The sequence below is a fragment of the Podarcis liolepis genome, assembly GCF_965112155.1.
Source record: "Podarcis liolepis genome assembly, chromosome: 2".
Taxonomy (NCBI): Eukaryota; Metazoa; Chordata; class Lepidosauria; order Squamata; family Lacertidae; genus Podarcis; species Podarcis liolepis.
This window is the reverse complement of record NC_139555.1, coordinates 21,747,116-21,767,661: the sequence shown is the minus strand read 5'-3', so window position 1 is coordinate 21,767,661 and position 20,546 is coordinate 21,747,116. Positions and strand designations below refer to the sequence as shown.

The following is a 20,546-nucleotide window of genomic DNA, read 5'->3' as shown; positions in this document are numbered from 1 at the left end:
TTTCTGAACACGGCCCAGGAGGAAGGAGCGAAACCACTGTATAACAGTGCCCCCAGCTCCCAACCCCTCTAGACGGTCCAGAAGGATGTTATGGTCGATTATATCAAAGGCCGCTGAGAGATCCAGCAGAGCTAGGAAACAACTCTCACCTTTGTCCCTAGCTCGCCGGAGATCATCAACCAGTGCGACCAAGGCAGTTTCAGTCCCATGATGAGGCCTGAGCCCCGATTGGAAGGGATCCAAATGGTCCGCATCCTCCAGGCGTGCCTGGAGTTGTTCAGCAACCACACGCTCAATCACCTTGCCCAAGAATGGAAGATTTGAGCAGCGATACAGTGGTACCTCGGGTTACATATGTTTCAGGATACATACGCTTCAGGTTACAGACTCCGCTAACCCAGAAATAGTACCTCGGGTTAAGACCTCTGCTTCAGGATGAGAACAGAAATCGTGCTCCGGCAACGCGACGGCAGCAGGAGGCCCCATTAGCTAAAGTGGTGCTTCAGGTTAAGAACAGTTTCAGGTTAAGAACGGACCTCCGGAACGAATTAAGTACGTAACCAGAGGTACCACCGTAAAACAGGTCAGAGCAAGGTCTCAATGAGAGGATCGCACACCAACAGAGAACCTGTCCTCGATTATCCAGCCCCTGGAGTCTGGCCTCCTAAATGGCACCACGCGACTCACCTGCCATTGATATCCATGGTAGAAGGGGTCGCTGATGGAGGGGGGCGGGCAAGTCGCTCGTCCTGCACGTAGGGCCCTTGCCCCATCACTCCACTGGGAAGTTTGCTCCCCGCTGGGGTGCCCCCCAGGCTGCCAAGCATTCCTTTGTCCTGGGAAAAGGGAGAAGGGAAGACAGGCCCAAGTGGATGTCAGTTGCTTTTTTGACAGCATAGTTTTTTTTGGGGGGGGGTGGGGGTGGGGAGGTAGAGGGAGGGGGCCTCTCTAAGAAACCCATAATATGCCCCGGCCTCACGCGTTACCTGCACTGTTGGATAAGGAGTCATGCTCCGGTTCATCTGCTCAAAGGCCTGCCCGCCACCCTCAGGGTTCCACGACGCCTGGGCGTTGTTGGCCGCTGCGGCTGCAGTTTCCTTCTCTTGCCTCAAGTTGTTCCTCTGGATCTGCTGGCGGATGAGGAACTCGCGGAGTCTCTGCCGCTGATGGGAGGTAACCGGAGAGACAGGGAGCAGGCCGTTAGTCTGAGGGTCTCAAAAGGGGCAGCCGGATTGTACTTCAAGGCGGCCCAAAGTGTGGCGCCACAAAGGAAAATAAGCACAGGCTAGGCAAGCAAGGATTAATGGGAAGGGGCAGGATCTATAAGCCAAACAGGGTGCAAGTAAATCAAATCGTAATATATAGCCAGTCTGGCCTGCAGTGTGCAAGTGGTCAAAGAGCCAGGACTCCAGGGTTCTGTATTCAGTTTTTTGGTTTATGGAAATGTTTAGGTAAACAATTTAGTCAATCACACAAGTCAGAAAACATCCACTTCTCAGGAATCCGACATATTCCTAAAAACTGATTATGCATGCAGATCTTTTCTAAAATATGTTCTGCTTTAATATGCAATAGTGCTGCAGGTGTGAGGTATTATTTAAAGGTAAAGGGACCCCTGACTGTTAAGTCCAGTCACGGAGGACTCTGGGGTTGCAGCGCTCATCTTGCTTTACTGGCCGAGGGAGTTGACATTTGTCCGCAGATAGTTTTTCCGGGTCATGTGGCCAATATGACTAAGCCGCTTCTGGCGAACCAGAGCAGCGCACAGAAATGACGTTTACCTTCCCGCCGGAGCGGTACCTATTTATCTACTTGCACTTTGACGTGCTTTCGAACTACTAGGCTGGCAGGAGCAGGGACAGAGCAACAGGAGCTCACCCTATTGCGGGGATTCGAACCACCGACCTTCCGATTGGCAAGCCCAAGGCTCAGTGGTTTACACCACAGCACCACCCGCGTTTCTCTGAGGTATTATTTAGGGACCAGGAATTCAGTTTACTGCGAGCTCAACATTGAGAGGGAATGGTATGAAAATGGCAATGCGATGGCACTTAATACCTCTGAACTTAAGATTTCAAAAGCTGGACAGTAGCAACTGTTAATACGGTGCAAAAAAAAAGAAGCCAAAAAAAGCAGACTGCTTCCACATGTGGTTGCCACGTTACCAAACTTTCATCACGTGTTTTGCAAAAAATGATTGTACAACTTCAAGCAAAATCACCCCTTACTAATGTTAATGCATTTCTGGGCCTTCTTAAACGTTACACCAGATTTACTGTGCGATCAGGACTCTGGCTACTCAAGAGTGCTGTCCTACTGACTTCAAGGGAGCTTCACTCCCATGTTAAGTGGGATTAGGTTTGCACCCTTAGCTTCTAGAAAGAAACATGGGGTGGTCATGAACGAGCTAGAATGGTTTTTGCTGGAAATGTAAGGAGACGCTGGAAATGTAAGGAGATGCCTTCAAAACCAAAATGGCTGGGGAAAGTGTGGGAGACTCTGATAAAAGGGTGTCAAATCGATGGCGTTTGACGATCCTACAACTGCACTTGAATGTGTTGATGTAACATGAAGCTCAGCTGTTTTCACAAAGAACTCTGTGTCACTAGGTCAGTCATCATCATCATCATCATTTAAGATGCAATGAATGAAATATTATATACCATAACCAAATTCAGATCATTGCCGTCGTTAGGATTTAGGGACGGAACCTAGTGACAACCCATTGGAGGATTAGCATGGCATAGCACCCAAAGTGTGAGCTGGGCACTCCCTGGTTTGAACCTTGCCCTTAGCTAAAAACTGGGTAAGCTCACTGTAGTTAAGACGGCCTCTCAGCACTAGTTCCTGTAATCTGCAATATGAGGGCAACGCTGGCCTGCATTCAAGGGTTGGCTGCTTTAGGAAATGATATCACAAGACATCAAAATGTTCTCAGGATCCAGGCCTTGGCCCAACTTCTGCTCCAGGATCAGGCCTGCCCCTGTAGGGAAAAGGATGCTACAAGGCATGGGCCTACCTCTCCCATGAACTCCCCATCTCGCTCCCAAACGTCTACTTATTCTATTGGGACCCTATTCTATTACAGGAAATAACCTATTTGGACATCTGAAGGGCTTACGCCAACTTACCTGTTTAATTTAAGATGGATGTATTGGTGGTCATTGTGTTCTTAATGTGAGCTGACTGTGTTTTATGTTATTTTCTCTCTCTTTCCCTTTTATTATTTTTACTTTTTATTTTGACAAAGTAGTAATAATAAATAAATTAAAATGTGCACCCCCACCCACAAGACACCATTCCATCGCAACTATCCAGCCTCCCAAAATTTCAACACCTCTTGCGATAGTTTGACCCCTTTCCATTTTAACAGCACAGATTCTACAAATACCTTCTGCATCTCCTCAAAATCATTTCTCCCGCATATTCCCCATCTTGCCTTAATAGCACATGTTAATTTATCATTAACTGCTATATCCCGCCCCTCTTTATACCATTCTTCCATTTTATATTTCCCTTGCCCCTTCCACTGCCTAGCTATAATAACTCGTGCAGCTGTCGATAAATTTGTGAGCAAGTTCTTCCTGGCCTGTGAACCTTCCACCCCATTGTAAATTGACAATAATGCACTATCCATGTATAAGACGCCCACCAATTTTAAACAAAATTTTAAAATAAAAAAATCCTCGTCTTATACACTGCGAAGTACGGTAGGTCCGGTTTCTTGGCATCCCTTCCAACATAACACAGAATATTCCTGGTTTATTTGAGTTACTCTTACTGGTACTAAATGCCACCTCCAAATTAACTTAATAGTAATTTTTTTCTAAACCTATCCTTTGTTTTGTTTGTTTCTCTTACATTTGCTATTATAAAATAATTTTAAAAACAAAACAAAACCCTATTTTGTCTCCTCTAGCATTCTAAGCACCCGATTCTCCCATTTTCAGTTATGGGGTATCAGAGTTTTTAAGGGGCTAACCAGGCTGGCAGGCTTGTTGGTTTTTGAATGTCTGCTGTAGATTTTTTTCAATTTCGTTGTTCTATATGGGACAATGACAATACAGATTATCGTATCATATTGTACCTGAAGCCAAGTAGCAGCCCTGCTTACCTGCCGAACTTTCTCCATCTCTGTCTGGGTGGCATTGCTGCCCATCGTCCCCTCCTGGCTGGCCGGCAGTTCCTGCAGCTCCCGGTTGGCGGCTCCGACCGCTCCCTCTTCCCTCTTGTCGCCTGAAGGCACCAGGCCTGTCCGCGGCAGGTAGGCCAAGGCGCCATCTTGTTGAGGTGGCGGCGGCTGGGGCAGAGCTGAGGGCGGGCGCAGCGGAGAGACGTTGTAGGAGTCTGCGGTGCCCTTGCTGGGGCCGAGGGGGCTCCCAGCTTGGTGGAACCCCGGCGAGGAGACATAGCTTGTGCTCTGGGGCTTGCCGGGGGCAAAATGGCTGTTGATGCCGTGGGAAGGGGAGCTCTTGAGCGGTTCGCTGGGAGGGAAGGTGAAGCGCATCTGCTGGGCCTGAGTGCTCGGGAAGACGCTTGCCCCAGGGGAGCGAGCGAATTGGGGCTGTGGGCCAGGCTTAGGGGGGGCTTCGGAGGAGGGCGGCCCTGCCGAGAAGCCCCCAGTGGCAAGGGTATTATGGGAGCCGGGCATGGGCTTGAAGCCGGCCTCTGGCATCTGGGGGCGAGGGGGTTTGTGCAGGGGTGCGAAGGGGTCCCGGGACTGTGGCCGTGAAGGGGGGCGGGAGTAGGGGTCCGGGGACTGGAAGCGGGGGGTCACCGGGGACTGGCAGAAGGCTTCATTGGAGAGTGGCCGGGGCGTGAGGGGAGACTGGGAGCTGGACTGGGACTGGGGGCTGGCGGGGACGCGTGAGAAAGGGTCGGAGGGCAAGGAGCGGGGTGGCAGGGCACAGCAGCTTTCTGGGGGTGGGGGCTGAGGCCTCGGCGTCAGGGGAGGCTGAGCGTAGGGGTCCGGGTACGGCGACTGGCGGTAGAGGTCAGCCTGGCTGGGGGGAGATGCGGCCAGAGGGTGGGCGTCGGGAGGCCGGTGCCCCAACCCCGGGCTCTGCGGCTCGACCTGAGACTGGCGGGGAGTGAGCGGGGCCTTGAAAACATCCGGAGCCTTCATTTCGGCTAGGTGGTGAGCACCGGACGGCGAGTCGCCGTAGCTGCAGCCGTAGCTGGGGGAGCAGATCCCCGGCCCGGCCTCTTCCTTCTTGATGTCCAACCCCTTCTTCAGCTCCCCAAAAGGCGGAGGCGAGAGCAGGAGGGCAGCCCGCTGAGGGCTCCCGGGCACCGACAGGTTCTCCAAGGACCCAGTGGGGCAGCGGGGCTTGAGGAAGTGGTCTGGCGTGGAGGGCTGGTGCCTCGGGGTCCCCGGAGGGGTGGGCTGGAAGTCCCCAGGCTGCGGGGCCGGGCGAGGGTTCGGCAGGAGCGGAGACTGTCCGGAGGAAGAGGAGGACGAGGAGGACGACGACGAAGCGAAGCCAGCAGGCACTGTCGGGCTCTGGCCCACCGAGGAGGGAGAAGGGAAACCTGAATCCGGCGGGGGGCAGGCCACGCCATAGGGCTCGTGCAAAGGCACTGGAGCTGGGGGCTGGGCACTGGCGGCAGAAGAGGGGAGCTTGAGGAAGAGCTCGCTGGGCGACTCGACGCCGCCGGACCCGCTGGGCAGAGCTGCGGCGTTGCTGACGTAGAGCGGCTGCCCTGGAACAGAGGCGGCGGGAGGAGGAGGGGGCAGTGGAGGCGGAGGAGGCGGCTGGGAGGCTGCGGTGGGCAGCGCCCCCTGCTGGGGCGGGATGCGCAAGTGTAGGGCCGGCCGGTCTGGCCTGCGCAGCACCTCGACTTTGGTCTGCTTGTTGATCTGGCTCTCGGCTTGCTGCGAAAGACAGAGGAGGAGGCGGAGCATCAAAAGGGCGTCGTCAACACCCGGGCACACAAGACACCCATTTGGTGACACCTTCACACAAACACACAGTGAAAAGAGGAGGCACAGGTGATGGGACATATTCTGTCCTCAGGGACAGGAGGGAAGGCATCTGAGATGCACCCAAAGGAACCTCAGAGAGGACCAAGAGTTTCTGCCCTCTTTACAGGGGTTCCAGAAAAGTACCTGTGCTAGTCTGTTGCAGCAATGCAAAGAATCTTGAGGGCCCCTTTAAAGACTAAATCTCACGTATGTATTTCTTACTCCTGTCTCTCTGCTATCAAGGCTTCTGAACTGATTAACAAGAAAACCTATCGCATAAGAATCCTACACACGAAGGCAGCACAAATAATTTGGATTTTTCTTGGCACAGGAACTAGTTCCACAGACAATTACATGGTGGTTCTGGCACAGCTTCCCCATTGGGTTTTCCTGCTCAGCCTGCGCTACCCTACCTACCGGTTACGCCACTGCCCTTGGCTTACCTTCTGCACCTTGTTGATGCGATGGGCTGCCCGGTTATCTTTGGCCTTTTGCTGCAGAGAAAAACCCAAAATGAGAAAGGATGACAGGAAAAACGGCCCCACCCCAAGGTTGGACCAATGCTCCTTTCCTAAATCACATAACTGGCCACTTTAAAAAAAAAAAAAAGTGTCATCATTTCACTTTGATTTTACATAGAGAGATACCTCGCGTTACGAACTTAATTTGTTCCGGAGGTCCGATCTTAACCCGAAACCGTTCTTAACCTGAGGCGTGCTTTTGCTAATGGAGCCTCCTGCTGCCGCCACGCGATTTCGTTTCTCATCCTGAGGTAACCCGAGGTGCTACTTCTGGGTTAGCGGTGTTTGTAACCTGAAGCGTTTGTAACCCGAGGTACCAATGTATAAGATAAAAGTAACTTTAAAAAAGGTAAAGGACCCCTGGACGGTTAAGTCCAGTCAAAGGCGACTATGGGGTTGCGGCGCTCATCTTGCTTTCAGGCCGAGGGAGCCGGCGTTTGTCCACAGACAGCTTTCTGGGTCATGTGGCCAGCAGGACTAAACCACTTCTGATGCAACGGGACACTGTGACTTGCAGTAATTTGCAGAGTGTGAATTAATTTATTTCTTCTTACACACAGGAGGCCATCCCCTTGAAATTAAACTGAATCCTGTATTCACGGGCCACTTACCAAGTACGGGGCTTTGTCTGGGGCCGGCACCTTTCTCCAGAGCTTCATGATCTGCTTGCAACGACTGGACCAATCTGCGGAGGGATGGGGAAAAAGGAGGAAAGAGAACGAGGCTTACATGCAGGCCCAAGACCTTCCAAATCCAGAAATTTTGAACACCGGTTTGATATAAAGCTGAGGGAAAGAAGGCAAAGTGACAGACAGAAGCTTCTAGAAAGGCCAGTGTGGTTTCAAGACTGTTTGAGACCCACATGCAAATCTGTGCAAATCCATCATCAAGTCAGGACAGTGAGGTCCAGCTCCGATGGCTTTCTGGCGGTTCCCTCACTGTGAGACATGAAGCTACAGGGAACCGAGAGGGCCTTCTCAACAGTGGCGTCCTCCCTTGACATGTCAAGGAAATAAACAACTATCTGACTTTTAGAAGACATCTGAAGGCAGCCCTGTTCAGGGAAGTTTATCGGGAAGTTTTGTTATGTTTTTGTATGTGCTGGAAGCTGCCCACAGTAACTGGGGAAACCCAGTCAGATGGGCAGCATATTAAATAATAGCATCATAATCATTATTATGCAGAGCCGCAGAACATACCACCGCCCTCACTGGCTAAGCGTCTTCTTTAGAGCATCACAGACTTCTAATGAGTGAGAGGCAGGAAGACAGGCCACTAGGCAGCTAGAATGGTGACTGGGAGTAGCCGCCAAAATGCTGGCCTTCAAAGCCCTAAACAGCCTTGAAGGAGCATATCCACCCCTATCATTCAAGCCCAGACACTGAGGTCCAGCTCCGAGGGCCTTCTGCCGGTTCCCTCCCTGCGAGAAGCGAAGTTACAAGGAACCAGGCAGTGGGCCTTCTCGGGAGTGGCACCCGCCCTGTGGAACGCCCTCCCATCAGATGTCACAGTTTAGGGAAGTTTTTAATGTTTGATGTTCTATCGCTTTTATATATTATTATTATTATTATTAGTATCATCATCATCATCATCATCATTATTATTATTATTATTAATGTTCTGTTGGGAGCCACCCTGAGTGGCTGGGAAAACCCAGTCAGATATGCGGAGTATACAGTGGTACCTCGCAAGACGAATGCCTCGCAAGACAAAAAACTCGCTAGACGAAAGGGTTTTCTGTCTTTTGAACTGCTTCGCAAGACGATTTTCCCTATGGGCTTGCTTTGTAAGACGGAAACGTCTTGCAAGTTTGTTTCCTTTTTCTTAACACCGTTAATACAGTTGCGACTTGACTTCGAGGAGCAACTCATAGAACGCGGTGTGGTAGCCTTTTTTGAGGTTTTTAAAGACTCTGGTGATTGTTGAAGCTTTTCCAAAACTTTCCCGACACCGTGCTTCACAAGACGAGAAAAATCGCAAGACAAAACTCGCGGAACGAATTAATTTCGTCTTGCGAGGCACCACTGTAAATAAGTTGTTGTTGTTGTTGTTATGCCACAGGGGAGGAAGTGGGAGGGATAATAATACAGTAGACTCTCGGGTTGCAAACATGATCCATGCGGGAAGCATGTTTGCAACCCACAGCACCGCGTTTGCGCGGGTCACAATTCAGCGCTTCTGCACATGTGCAAAGTGCGATTTAGTGCTTCTGCGAAAGCACCAAAACCGAGAAGTACCGTTCCGGTACTTCCAGGTTCAGCGCGGTGCGCAACCCGAATTCACACAACCCAAAGTGTCTGTAACCCAAGGTATAACTGTAATATAATAATTTATTATTTATGCCCTGCCCATCTGGCTGGGTTTCCCCAGCCACTGCGGGCGGCTTCCAACAAAAGATTAAAAATAGATTAAAACGTCAGTCATTAAAAACTTCTCTAAACAGGGAGGAGAGAGAGAGAAACAGAAAAAGAAAGAGCTACCCACCTGGGTAGTCTTGCTTGAGGTTGGGGAAGTTCATGTTGGCATAGAGGACGGGCGAGATGGTGGAGAGCTCTCCCAGCTCTTCATCTTTCTCCCAGCGCTGCAAGCTCCGCTGGTTGTACGACAGCCCGTCGCTCTCCCCCTCCGTGGTGGGCGTGGTGGGGGTGGACGCCGCAGAGCTGCTGGCCCAAGGGCTCTCTGGCTCACACTGCTCGGGGCTAAAGAAGCCACTCCTCTCCCTACATGGGCGAGGGGGGAGGAAGGAGAGAAACAAGGCGTGTTGGATAAAAGGTTCAGGGATACCGGCTAGATGGAATAGGTAAAGGTAAAGGGACCCCTGACCATTAGGTCCAGTCGCGGACGACTCTGGGGTTGCGGCGCTCATCTCGCTTTATTGGCCGAGAGAGCCGGCGTACAGCTTCCGGGTCATGTGGCCAGCATGACTAAGCCGCTTCTGGCAAACCAGAGCAGCGCACGGAAACGCCGTTTACCTTTCCGCCGGAGCGGTACCTATTGATCTACTTGCACTTTGGTATGCTTTTGAACTGCTAGGTTGGCAGGAGCTGGGACTGAGCAACGGGAGCTCACCCTGTTGTGGGGATTCGAACCGCCGACCTTCTGATCGGCAAGCCCTAGGCTCTGTGGTTTAACCCACAACGCCACCCACGTCTCTTTGGATGGAATAGAAGAAGTGCCTAAACCCAAGGGGTGGGGGGAATCCTTCCAGGTGCGGTTGGAGCCCAACTTCCACCACCACCCCAGCCATCACAAACAAGATCAAGAATGAGTTGGAGCCCAGCAACATCCAGAGGGCTCCACCGCCGGTGGTCTAAGAGAGAAGACGCCAGTGCGGGTGACCTACCTGCTATCAAGAAATGGGGACTGGCAAACCCCTGAGTAGGTCTCCATCGGCACAGCGGGTTGAAGGGGCCCAAGGGAGACCCCGGCGCCACCTAGAAACAAGAAGAGATGGATCACAGAGCTGGAATCAAGAGGTGCTTCCCCACTGTTCGGATGCGAGCTGCAAACTCTCGACGGGTTCCTTTCTTCGTCTCAGCAGAAGCGACTCAGAAAGTCTCCCTGCATCTTCGCAGCAGCAGAGTCCGGTGAATTCCCAAGACAGGAATAACACCCTCACCTTCCCAATTCTCCTCTAAAGTCTTTTATTATTTACAAGTTGCATATAGCGCAATGGGTCTACGTATAAAATAAGAAGCAGAGCGATATACAGATCTCTGCTCCCTTCAGGCATCCGGCCAGAGCGACAGGCTCACGGACACCTCACATCTTCTGGCAGGCACATGGACCATCACTGACTGCTTCTCACACTACTGAATCTCTCCTCCTCCAGACTAGCCCTGATAAGGACACCTGTGGCCGGCCAGAATTCTGGTTGCTAAGCAGATGTTGCCAAGCGTGCCTCAAGGATGCGTTTCAAGGCCGTGCTTCAAGGCTTGTTTCAAGCTTATTTTGGCAGCGCACCAAAACACCCACAACCCCAGACACACTGCTTTCTGTCCGGCAGCAGTTTCACGCAGGGGGTGTCGCCAGTCCCGCCGGGGATCAAACCTGGAACCGTCGGTACAAAAGGCACACAATCTACCACCGAGCCGCAGCCCTTTCACAAAAAATGAAGGCTTCCAAGCACACAAAGTGCAGGTGCTTTGGGCTGAAGTGCTAAAAAGCCCGCAAAAAACAAACAACCCATTTGAACACTTATGATGTAGCAACAAAACCACCACCACTCAAACCACCCAAAAACTTGCCTTGCCTGGTTACTTGAATAAAATTCTCATATACCACATGCAAATACCCGCTTCCTATTTACTAGCCAAGTTGAAATAACTTCTTTCTATCTACCAGCCCTAGCGATGTACTATAGCTACGGCTGGCTGATATTATTGAAAAGGTCTGAGTATAACGGCTGCCTAAGTCCAACACCAATAGTTTGCCTAAGTCCAACACCAATAGTTTGGACATCACAATGTAAGGTAAAAAGGTAAAGGACCCCTGGAGAGTTAAGTCCAGTCAAAGGTGACTCTGGGGTTGCGGCGCTCATCTCGCTTTTCAGGCCGAGGGAGCTGGCGTTTGTCCGCAGACAGCTTTCCGGGTCATGTGGCCAGCATGACTAAACCACTTCTGGCGCAATGGGACACCGTGATGGAAACCAAAACGAATGGAAATGCCGTTTACCTTCCCGCCACTTGTGTGCTTTCGAACTGCTAGGTTGGCAGGAGCTGGGACAGAGCAATGGGAGCTCACTCCATTGCAGGGATTCGAACAGCCGACCTTCTGATCAGCAAGCCCAAGAGGCTCAGTGGTTTAGACCACAGCGTCCCACGTCACAATGTACAGAGCAGATAGAAAGAAAGCTGAGCTGGTTTTCATGTTGCATCGCCACTTATGTGATATTTATTTTTGTGTGCGGCTAGGATATTTTTCAATACTTAGCAACATAAAAGTAAAGGTAAAGGGACCCCTGACCATTAGGTCCAGTCGTGGCCGACTCTGGGGTTGTGGCGCTCATCTCGCTTTATTGGCCGAGGGAGCCGGCGTACAGCTTCCGGGTCATGTGGCCAGCATGACTAAGCCGCGAACCAGAGCAGTGCATGGAAACACCGTTTACCTTCCCGCTGGACCAGTACCTATTTATCTACTTGCACTTTGACGTGTTTTCGAACTGCTAGGTGGCAGGAGCAGGGACCGAGCAACGGGAGTCCTAGGCCCTGTGGTTTAACCCACAGTGCCACCCACGTCCCGGAACTTAAAAGTAACATTAAGCAAAACATCTGAAGGGGGCGGGAGAGACAGAGAGGAAAATGTGACTCGTGGCCCACCAACCTGGGCGTGGAAGCTCACCTTGCAGGAAAGGCCTTTGGCCCAGCTGCGAGCGGCTCGGGTCCCGAAGGCCTCCGGCCTCAGCTTCCGCCCCAATGCAGTTGAGCTGCTGCTGCTGCTGTTGCTGCTCTCGCTCTGCAGACCCCAGGACGTCTTTGAAGAGCTGCTGGACGTCCTTGCTCTCCATTTTGGGCAGCTCTGTGGGGAAAAGGGGGCGGGAAAGCCACAGTGGAACAACAGGCGGCAAAAGCCCATCCAAGAGAGCAACCACCTCAGCCGGGTGGCGGAACTCATCGGTCTCCAGTAAGGGCAGGCTGAATTGCAAGCGGGGGAGGTTAAAATAGAGAGAGGTGCGCCGGTTATGGAGCAGCGACCGCGCTTCCTTTTCGTAGCCGCTAGCATCTACCCCTCATTCTAGAGCGGAGAGGAAGCCGAGGTTTCCCGACTCCCGGCCTCTCCCTTGCTTTCCACAGAGGGGTAGATCCTTGGCAGGGAGATGGGGGGGCAGAAGGGTCTATTCAAAGGGCCCGCCTGACCTTCAGTGGGGATTTTGTCAAGGTCGGAGCTGAGCACCCCCTCCCCCGGGGGTGTGGCTGGGTTCTCGGCACCTGTAGGGTCTGGAGAGGTCTTGGGCACCATCTGCTCTTCTGTGCCTGCAGGAGCAAAAACAAGAAGACCGCCGCCAAGCCCATCAGCGCAGGGACAGGGAAGGTGCCTGCGCTCCCAAAAACGCGTCGGGAAGGATCATCTCCTCCGCTGGAAGCAGGGAGATAAACCCGCCTCGCTACACTTGCAGCGATACGGGAAGCAACCCGGGTAACTTTGCTTCCACCTCGCTTGCAGCTTGGCATCATTACCGTGGCAGCTGACACAGGCCAAGGAAGCAAGGCACTCCCTTCTGACGTTCCAAGTAAAAAAACCAGAAGCCTTTCTATTAGGAATTATAGGTACCGACACTCCAAAGGAACAGAAAAGACTATGTATGCAACAACAGCAGCAGGGATGCTACTAGCCCAGAGATGGAAAGAAGGAAGAGTCCGTACCAGAGAGGAATGGCAAACTAAGCTGTTAGACTATTGTGAAATGGCAAAACTGACTCAGAGACCAAGAAGACAAGAAATTCAAGAAAGAATGGGGAAAGTTTATAATTTATTTAGGAGATCACTGTGAGCAGATGAAAACGTTAGCAGGATTTAAATCTCACTTGTAATGTAACAAATATGTACTATGGACAATATGAATAGGTACAAAACATAGACTATGAAATAATATGCAGTTGGGAATGTTGACAATAGAACCCATGGGGTGGGGAGTCTTGAGATTCAGAGAAATCTCATTTTATGGATATGTATTTGGTGTTGTAATTAATTTGTATTGGTAGAATCAAATAAAAATTATTTCAAAAAGGGAGGGGCCATTAGCAATGGCAAGAATCAGGTGCTCTGATACGGGGCTACTCTTCGACTGATCTCTGCTCCTTTTTGCATCAGCGGAAAATTCCTCCCAATGAGGGTGGGCTGCTGGGAACATGTTACGGCCGGTGCTTCCCTAAGTGACTCCTTTTGCTGTGTGTTGCCTTCCCGACGCAATCAAAAGAAGAAGGGAGGAGAACACCAGAGCACACTGCATAATTCCAATTATTATAAGATTACGTCAGCATTGGAAATACGTGCAAATTTATTTTACTGGATATCATGGATTTGGGGACGCAGCTCTCATTGGTACCTTTTAAAATTTGCATCACATTTCCGGTTTTCATTTTAAAGTTTATTTTAGCAGCATTTTAAGCAGTACTTACTTCCCAGGGCATTAGCAGCAATTCCCCAACCTGGTTTTGGGCGAGGCAAATAGCTTTGGTGGGGGAGACCTGGAGTGTGCCGTTAGGAGTAAGAGGTCCAATAGAATCTGGGGTACACCATGCTGAGACAGGTGGACCAACATGTCTGACCCAACACAGGGCAACTCGAGTTTCTCAAAAGTGCAAGGAAGTGGTCACTTCAGAACAGGGACAAGTCCCTTCCTGGCACCTTCTACGGTCAGTTTGCCAGAACTGGATTTAGACAATGTAAATCACAGGATTTGAACATGCCAATTAAAATGTGATCTCGTTTACACACACCCACAAAATTTATTCACCTCATATACACAAGGCCTAAAAAACCAGAGCATTATCAGGATTCGGGGAGACAAGACTTAACCCCGCTCTGGTTGACTTTTGAGATTTTAGGAAAGCAATTTACAACTAAAGGTAAAGGACCCCTGGACAGTTAAGTCCAGTCAAAGGCGACTATGGGGTTGCGGACCTCATCTCGCTTTTCAGCCTGAGGGAGCCGGCGTTTGTCCGCAGACAGCTTTCCGGGTCATGTGGCCAGCATGACTAAGCCGCTTCTGGCGAACCAGAGCAGTGCACAGAAACACCATTTACCTTCCCGCCTCAGTGGTACCTATTTATCTACTTGCACTGGCCTGCTTTCGAACTGCTAGGTTGGCAGGAGCTGGGACAGAGCAACAGGAGATCACTTCGTCATGGGGATTCGAACCGCCAACCTTCTGACTGGCAAGTCCAAGAGGCTCAGTGGTTTAGATCACAGCGCCACCCGCATTCCCACCTTTGACATAGTCACCTTTGACTGGACTTAACCGTCCAGGGGTTCTTTACTTTTACCTAAACCACAATTACATTACACTGTGCAGATTAACACAGGACTAAATGTGCCAAAAGAAGCTGCTTCGTGTTCTTCCTAGCAATCTAGCACAGCCCCCTCATAAGGCAGAAGTATACCCCCCCAGCTTTTACGCTCCTCTGAAGAACTCGTACTCACCGGTATTTTCAGTCTTGGCATCAGCAGTTTTCAAGTTGTTTTCTGGGGCTACTGCCTCCCTGCTGTCAACACATTCATCCCCTGGAAGAAGAGGGTTTTTTGTCGAACCAAGGTCTAGGACTGGCGGCCAAGCTGACCCCAAATATGTGGTGGGCAGCTGGAAGCGAGCATCTTCTGCTTACTTCCAGCAGACCAATGGATTCGCTGAACGCTTTAATCTGACACCGGGACAAATGATTGAGGCGGAAGTGGCTAGACATCCATCAAACTGGGATCAAGCTTCGCCTTGTCTGTTGTTTGGTTATCGTGAAGTGCCCCAGGAAAGTTTTGACTGCTCTCCAACCGGTGAGGGGCAAAGGTAAGTTCCTGCACTTAGCCAGGAAGAACCAGATGCACAAATATAGGATGGGGGACACCTGGTTTACTAGCAGTACCTGTGAAAAGGATCTAGAGGTCTTGGTGGACCTCAAGCTTTCAATGATCAACAGTGTGATGCAGCAGCAAAAAAAAAAAGCAAACTCTATTCTAATAAATCTACTTCAATCAACTAGAGATCTGTTTACTGAGGGTAAAGCCTGGGTACTGAATCCAGTTCCTCACCTCTTGGGTTACACAAAGCTGTGTAACTTGGCTGAGCTGAAGCTCAGGTAGCAGAATGTTCGGCTTTTTTTAATTGCTCCTGCTTCTTTTGAATCTCAGGAGTGTCTGGTAAGTTATTTCAGCTTATGTCTTTATATGTTCTGACCTTTGCACTTCAAGTCACTGACAAGTCGAATAAGCACAGCTCATACCTTTGGGCTGAACCGAAGGGTCTTTCCCGTCCACCGGTCCTTTCTGAAGCATGCTGAAGTCCACCTTGGGCCTGGGAGCCCCCTGGCCAACGGGAGGGTGGGCAGTTCCATCCCCACCCACACCGCCGGCTGCCAGCAGTGCCTTTCTGCTCAGGTCTAGGAGGGCCTTTCCAAAAAAGGCTTCCTGTCAAAAGAGGTGAGAGAAGGAACCGAAAGAACAGAATGAGATGGTATATTCCGAGTAAAAAAACTGGGCCTCCCTGGAAAGCTAACCTCCAACCCCTCTGGCCCAAAATGAACAAAAGCACACACCCAAACTCTATATTTGCTCATACAGTGGTACCTGGATTCTTGAATGGCTTGGCTCTAGAACATACAGTGGTACCTCTAGATACGAACGGGATCCGTTTTGGAGCCCTGTTCACATCTAGAGGTAAATGTATCTAGCGACGGCACGTCTGCGCATGCGCGTGTTGCTTTTCTCCGCTTCTGCGCATGCGCAAGCGGCGAAACCCAGAAGTAACGCACTCCATTACTTCCGGGTTGCCGCGGAACGCACCTCGAATGCGCTCAACTCGAAGCGTATTTAACCCGAGGTATGACTGTATTGGCTCTCCAATGCCGCAAACCCATAAGTGTTCCAGTTTGCAAATATTTCTTCGAAGCCGAATGTCCGGCGCGGCTTCCGCTTGGGAACAGGAAGCTTTTGCAGCCAATTGGAAGCTGCGCCTTGGTTTTCGAACAGTTTTGTGAGTCAAACGGACTCCTGGGATGGATTAAATTCGAGAAACAAGGTTCCACTGTATTAGGCAAAATTAATACCTATTTTTTCTCCCTCTATTCCCTCTCGAGGAAATTCTGCGCTTGCCAGACCCACCCCCCACCCCCACCCTTGGGAATGAATTGCAAGAATGAAATTGTATCTGTAGGGTTGACACAGTATTACTGATTAGCAGCAGCAGCGGCAGCAGCAACTCACACAAATGGCAAGGTGTTCTCATTCTCCATAGCCGTCTTTTAAAGATAAATTGCCAAAAGACAAGATTCTACAGCCTAATTAGACTATACTGTCATTGGGTTGCTGTTTTTACTTTGATGATATATATACAGTGGATGCTCGGATTGCGAACGTGATCCGTGAGGGAAGCACGTTCGCAATCCGCAGCGCCGTGTCTGCGCATGCGCAGGTTGCAATTTGGTGCTTCTGCGCATGAGCAAGCGCCGAAACCCGGAAGTAACCCGTTCTGGTACTTCCGGGTTCGGCGCAGTGTGCAACCCGAAATCGCACAACCCAAAGCGTCTGTAACCCGAGGTATGACTGTATTGTGGTTGCATATTTTCATTTTCTTCTGTGAACCGCCCTGAGGCCTCCTGTATGGGGCGGTACAGACCTCCGGAACGAATTAAGTTCGTCACTAGAGGTACAGTGGTGCCCCGCAAGACGAATGCCTCGCAAGACGGAAAACTCGCTAGACGAAAGAGTTTTCCGTTTTGGAGGTGCTTCGCAAAACGAATCTCCTATGGGCTTGCTTCGCAAGACGAAAATGTCTTGCGAGTTCCTGCGGGATTTTTCCTTCCCCCCCCCTTTTTCTAAGCCGCTAAGCCGCTTATCAGCTGATCCGATAAGCCGATAAGCCGCTAAAAGCCGCTAATAGCGCTAATCCTCTAATCCGTCAATGGGCTTGCTTCGCAAGACGAAAAAACCGCTAGACGAAGAGAATCACAGAACGGATTCTTTTCGTCTTGCGAGGTACCACTGTACCACTGTATATAAATTCAACCAATCAATATTATACATTTTGGGTTAGGGGTCTGTACCTCACTTCAGCCTGTACCTCACTTATATAATTATTATTCAGCAACTCTAATAAGAGTAAGAGCTGTCTGACAGTGGAACGGTCTACCTTGGGAGGCTGAGGACTCTCCTTGGAAGTTTTTAAGCAGAGGTTGGGTGGCCACCTGTCCTGGATGCTTTAGCAGAGATTCCTGCATTGCAGGGGGCTGGACTAGATGAACCGGGGGGGTCCCATCCAACTCTGAATATTCTATTATTCTACTCTGCTTTTGCAAACCTTCAGTCTGCAACTGAACATCTCACCGCACAACTGTCCACAACTTCCTCCCCTTCCCAGTTTGGACAGCAGAGCTTCCGAATGAAACCGAGAAGCAAAACGGCACCTGGCCGCACTTAAGAGAGAAGCGTTTTCTCCTCCAGTCCACGAAGGTAACCAATCAACCTGCATGTCCCTCTTACCTGAAGGTAGGCAGGGAACATGTCCTCTAGCTTGCTCTTCTTCCTGCCCCGCCGTTTCTTCTTCTCGTCACCCTCAACCACTCCCTGCTCAGCGATGCCCTCCGCGGGGACTTCAGCAGGCGGGTTGGGTTGAGCCCCTGGCGTGGAGGCAAGTTGGAGCAGATATGAGCGTCTCTTTGAATTTCAGGTAAGCAAGGGTGGGAGCAGCGAGCGAACCAGCTCTCCGGATTTCAGGCTACTTTTACGGCTGCGGTGGGGAACCTGCAGCCCCCTCCAGACTGGGCTAGACCACCACCCCCATTGGGTTTGAAACTGACAGCCTGCTGTCCGTTGAAAGAAAAATTACCGTATTTTTCGCTCTATAACACGCACCCGACCATAACACGCACGTAGTTTTTAGAGGAGGAAAATCTGTAGGCATGCCACCCGTAGGCATTCCCTCCATAACACGCACAGACATTTCCCCTTACTTTCTAGGAGGAAAAAAGTGTTATGGTGCAAAAAATACGGTATATGAAAATGATGTGCCGTTGGGATTTGACACCCAGTAAAGCAGCAAAAATGTGCAGAACCAGTTCAAATGTGTGTTGGAAATGTAAAAAGAAAGAAGGTGCTTTCTATCGTATGTGGTGGTCATGTGGGGTGGTAAAAGTATTCTGGGAAATGATACACAATTGGGGGGGGGAAGATAATTAAGATAATTTTTGTCAAAAAACCAGAGGCTTTTTTGTTAGGAAGTATAGGTGTGGAACTACCATAAGAAAAGAAAAGACTGTCAAATAAAAATGTATTTGATAAGCATGATGTATAAATCTTTGTTTCTCTTTTCTTTTTTCAATTTTTTTCTTGTTTTTACGTCGTGATGGGGTTTTTTTTGTACTTAACTTTGTTATACCTACCTTCATTGTATGTTTTTATTTTAATAAAGATTTATTTAAAAAAGGAAAAGAAAAGACTGTTTATGTATGCAATGACAGCAGCAAGGATGCTTTTAGCCCAGAGATGGGAAGAAGAAAAAGTACCGACCACAGAAGAATGGCAGACCAAGCTGATGAAATATGCTGAAATGGCAAGACTGACGGGAAAGATCAGAAACCAGGAAGACCAACTATTTGTGAAAGACTGGAATAACTTTTTAACATATCTGAGAGACCAGTGTAAGCAGTTGAAATCACTGGCAGGAATATGATGACACTTGTAAAGTAACATGAACTCTGGATATGATGGATATATAATAGACAGACTACAGTAAAAGATGTGGGGGGGGGGAATTTAGAAACAGAACCCATGGAGGGAGGGATGGAGGGAGGTCTGAAGGTTTGAGAGAAACTTTTCCTGGTTTTTGTTTTGTTTTGTATGTACAATCTTCTGCATGTTTGAAAACTTGGTGCAGCTAACTAAATAGATGCAAAAAGCACCTCATTTCAATAGCAAGATTTTGGATGTGGGATTCTCAGACTGTGGACTGAGACATACATGGAAAGAGTTTTGTTTTCAAAGACATACCCCACTGTTAAGATACTAAAATAGGAAACAACATCCCGTACCAACCCAAGCAACGAATAAAGGTAAAGGTAAAGGGACCGCTGACTATTAGGTCCAGTCGTGGCCAACTCTGGGGTTGCGGTGCTCATCTCGCTTTATTGGCCGAGGGAGCCGGCGTACAGCTTCTGGGTCATGTGGCCAGCATGACTAAGCCGCTTCTGGCAAACCAGAGTAGCGCACGGAAACGCCATTTACCTTCCCGCCGGAGCGGTACCTATTTATCTACTTGCACTTTGACGTGCTTTTGAACTGCTAAGTTGGCAGGAGCAGGGGCCGAGCAAAGGGAGCTCACCCCATCGCGGGGATTTGAACTGCCGACCTTCTGATCGGCAAGTCCTAGGCTCTGTGGTTTGACCCACAGCGCCACAATGAATACGGGGGAACAAAATACACAAGCAGTGCCCTTACCCTCCTCTGGATGTCCCTCAGCACCGGTCGACTCGCGAGAGGCTTCTGCCAAGGCGGCCGAGCCCTTTTTCAAGCGGGTGTGGGATTTCCGCTGCCGCACCATGAACCCTCCGATACCTGTCCCAGGGCAGAGGAGAGGCGAGTCAACAAGACGAGAAGGGACCATTTCTGCTCCAAAGGCCTGGCCCAGGCACACAACACTCACCTGGGCGATATGGCTTCCGCTTCCGCTTCTTGACCTCCTCAGAGTCTTCCAGAAGACCCTTCGCCAAATCGGCCTCGGCTGCGGCTTCCCTCTCCGGGGTAGCAGGGGCTTCCAATTTGATCTCGCACTCCATGTGTTCAACGCTGACTGCAGGCGGACAAGGAATGAGAATATGGGCGAATGCAATATTCCTTACCCAAAGGTACCTCAGTATAATTTTCCCCATGGAATACGATTCCGCACGAGCACCAGTCCTCCTTTCTGTTGCATCACGCATGCGCCTTTGTGTGCTGTGTGCAGGCACCTAACTGAACTCTCACATACATTTGCACATGTACACACACACACACAACTTGCCAACCCCAGGAACAGTATGTGGAAGGTTACCAGATAACTGCTGCTTGCCTTCTATCACTGTGCCATTGAGAGCGTGCTCACTTATGGCTTATGTGTGTGGTACGGAAGCTGTACTACCCAGGACAGGATGGGGTTGTGCAGGGTTGTTAAGGCAGCAGAGAGCATTGTTGGCTGCCCACTCTCCACCTTAGAGCAGATTTATGCCACAAGGTGCCATAGAAAGGCACTGGGCATAGTAAAAGATCCATCCCATCCTGGTCACTGTCTCTTCGAGCTCTTGCCGTCGGGACGGAGATACAGGACGATGAAGACAAGAACGAGCCGTCTCAAGAACAGCTTCTTCCCCAGAGTGATCTCGG

The 20,546-nt window shown here is 50.3% G+C and overlaps 1 protein-coding gene across 15 annotated transcripts in view; it reads right to left on the bottom strand.

Moving 5' to 3' along the window:
• The window catches only part of KMT2D (lysine methyltransferase 2D), a 110,026-nt gene that overhangs the window by 39,162 nt on the left and 50,318 nt on the right, over window positions 1-20,546 (bottom strand). For 13 of the 15 annotated variants that reach the window (XM_083489722.1, XM_083489713.1, XM_083489720.1 and 10 more), the window contains 14 exons: window positions 19,831-19,977; window positions 19,626-19,742; window positions 17,673-17,809; window positions 15,419-15,602; window positions 14,628-14,708; window positions 12,342-12,458; window positions 11,827-12,003; window positions 9,830-9,920; window positions 8,971-9,206; window positions 7,098-7,171; window positions 6,409-6,459; window positions 4,115-5,875; window positions 987-1,163; window positions 688-836 (listed from right to left, as the gene is read on the bottom strand). In XM_083489722.1, coding sequence (XP_083345848.1) covers window positions 688-836; window positions 987-1,163; window positions 4,115-5,875; window positions 6,409-6,459; window positions 7,098-7,171; window positions 8,971-9,206; window positions 9,830-9,920; window positions 11,827-12,003; window positions 12,342-12,458; window positions 14,628-14,708; window positions 15,419-15,602; window positions 17,673-17,809; window positions 19,626-19,742; window positions 19,831-19,977 — 3,499 coding nt within the window. The remainder of the gene's footprint in view (window positions 1-687; window positions 837-986; window positions 1,164-4,114; window positions 5,876-6,408; window positions 6,460-7,097; window positions 7,172-8,970; window positions 9,207-9,829; window positions 9,921-11,826; window positions 12,004-12,341; window positions 12,459-14,627; window positions 14,709-15,418; window positions 15,603-17,672; window positions 17,810-19,625; window positions 19,743-19,830; window positions 19,978-20,546) is intronic. The other 2 variants (XM_083489715.1, XM_083489717.1) reach the window with 2 other exon arrangements.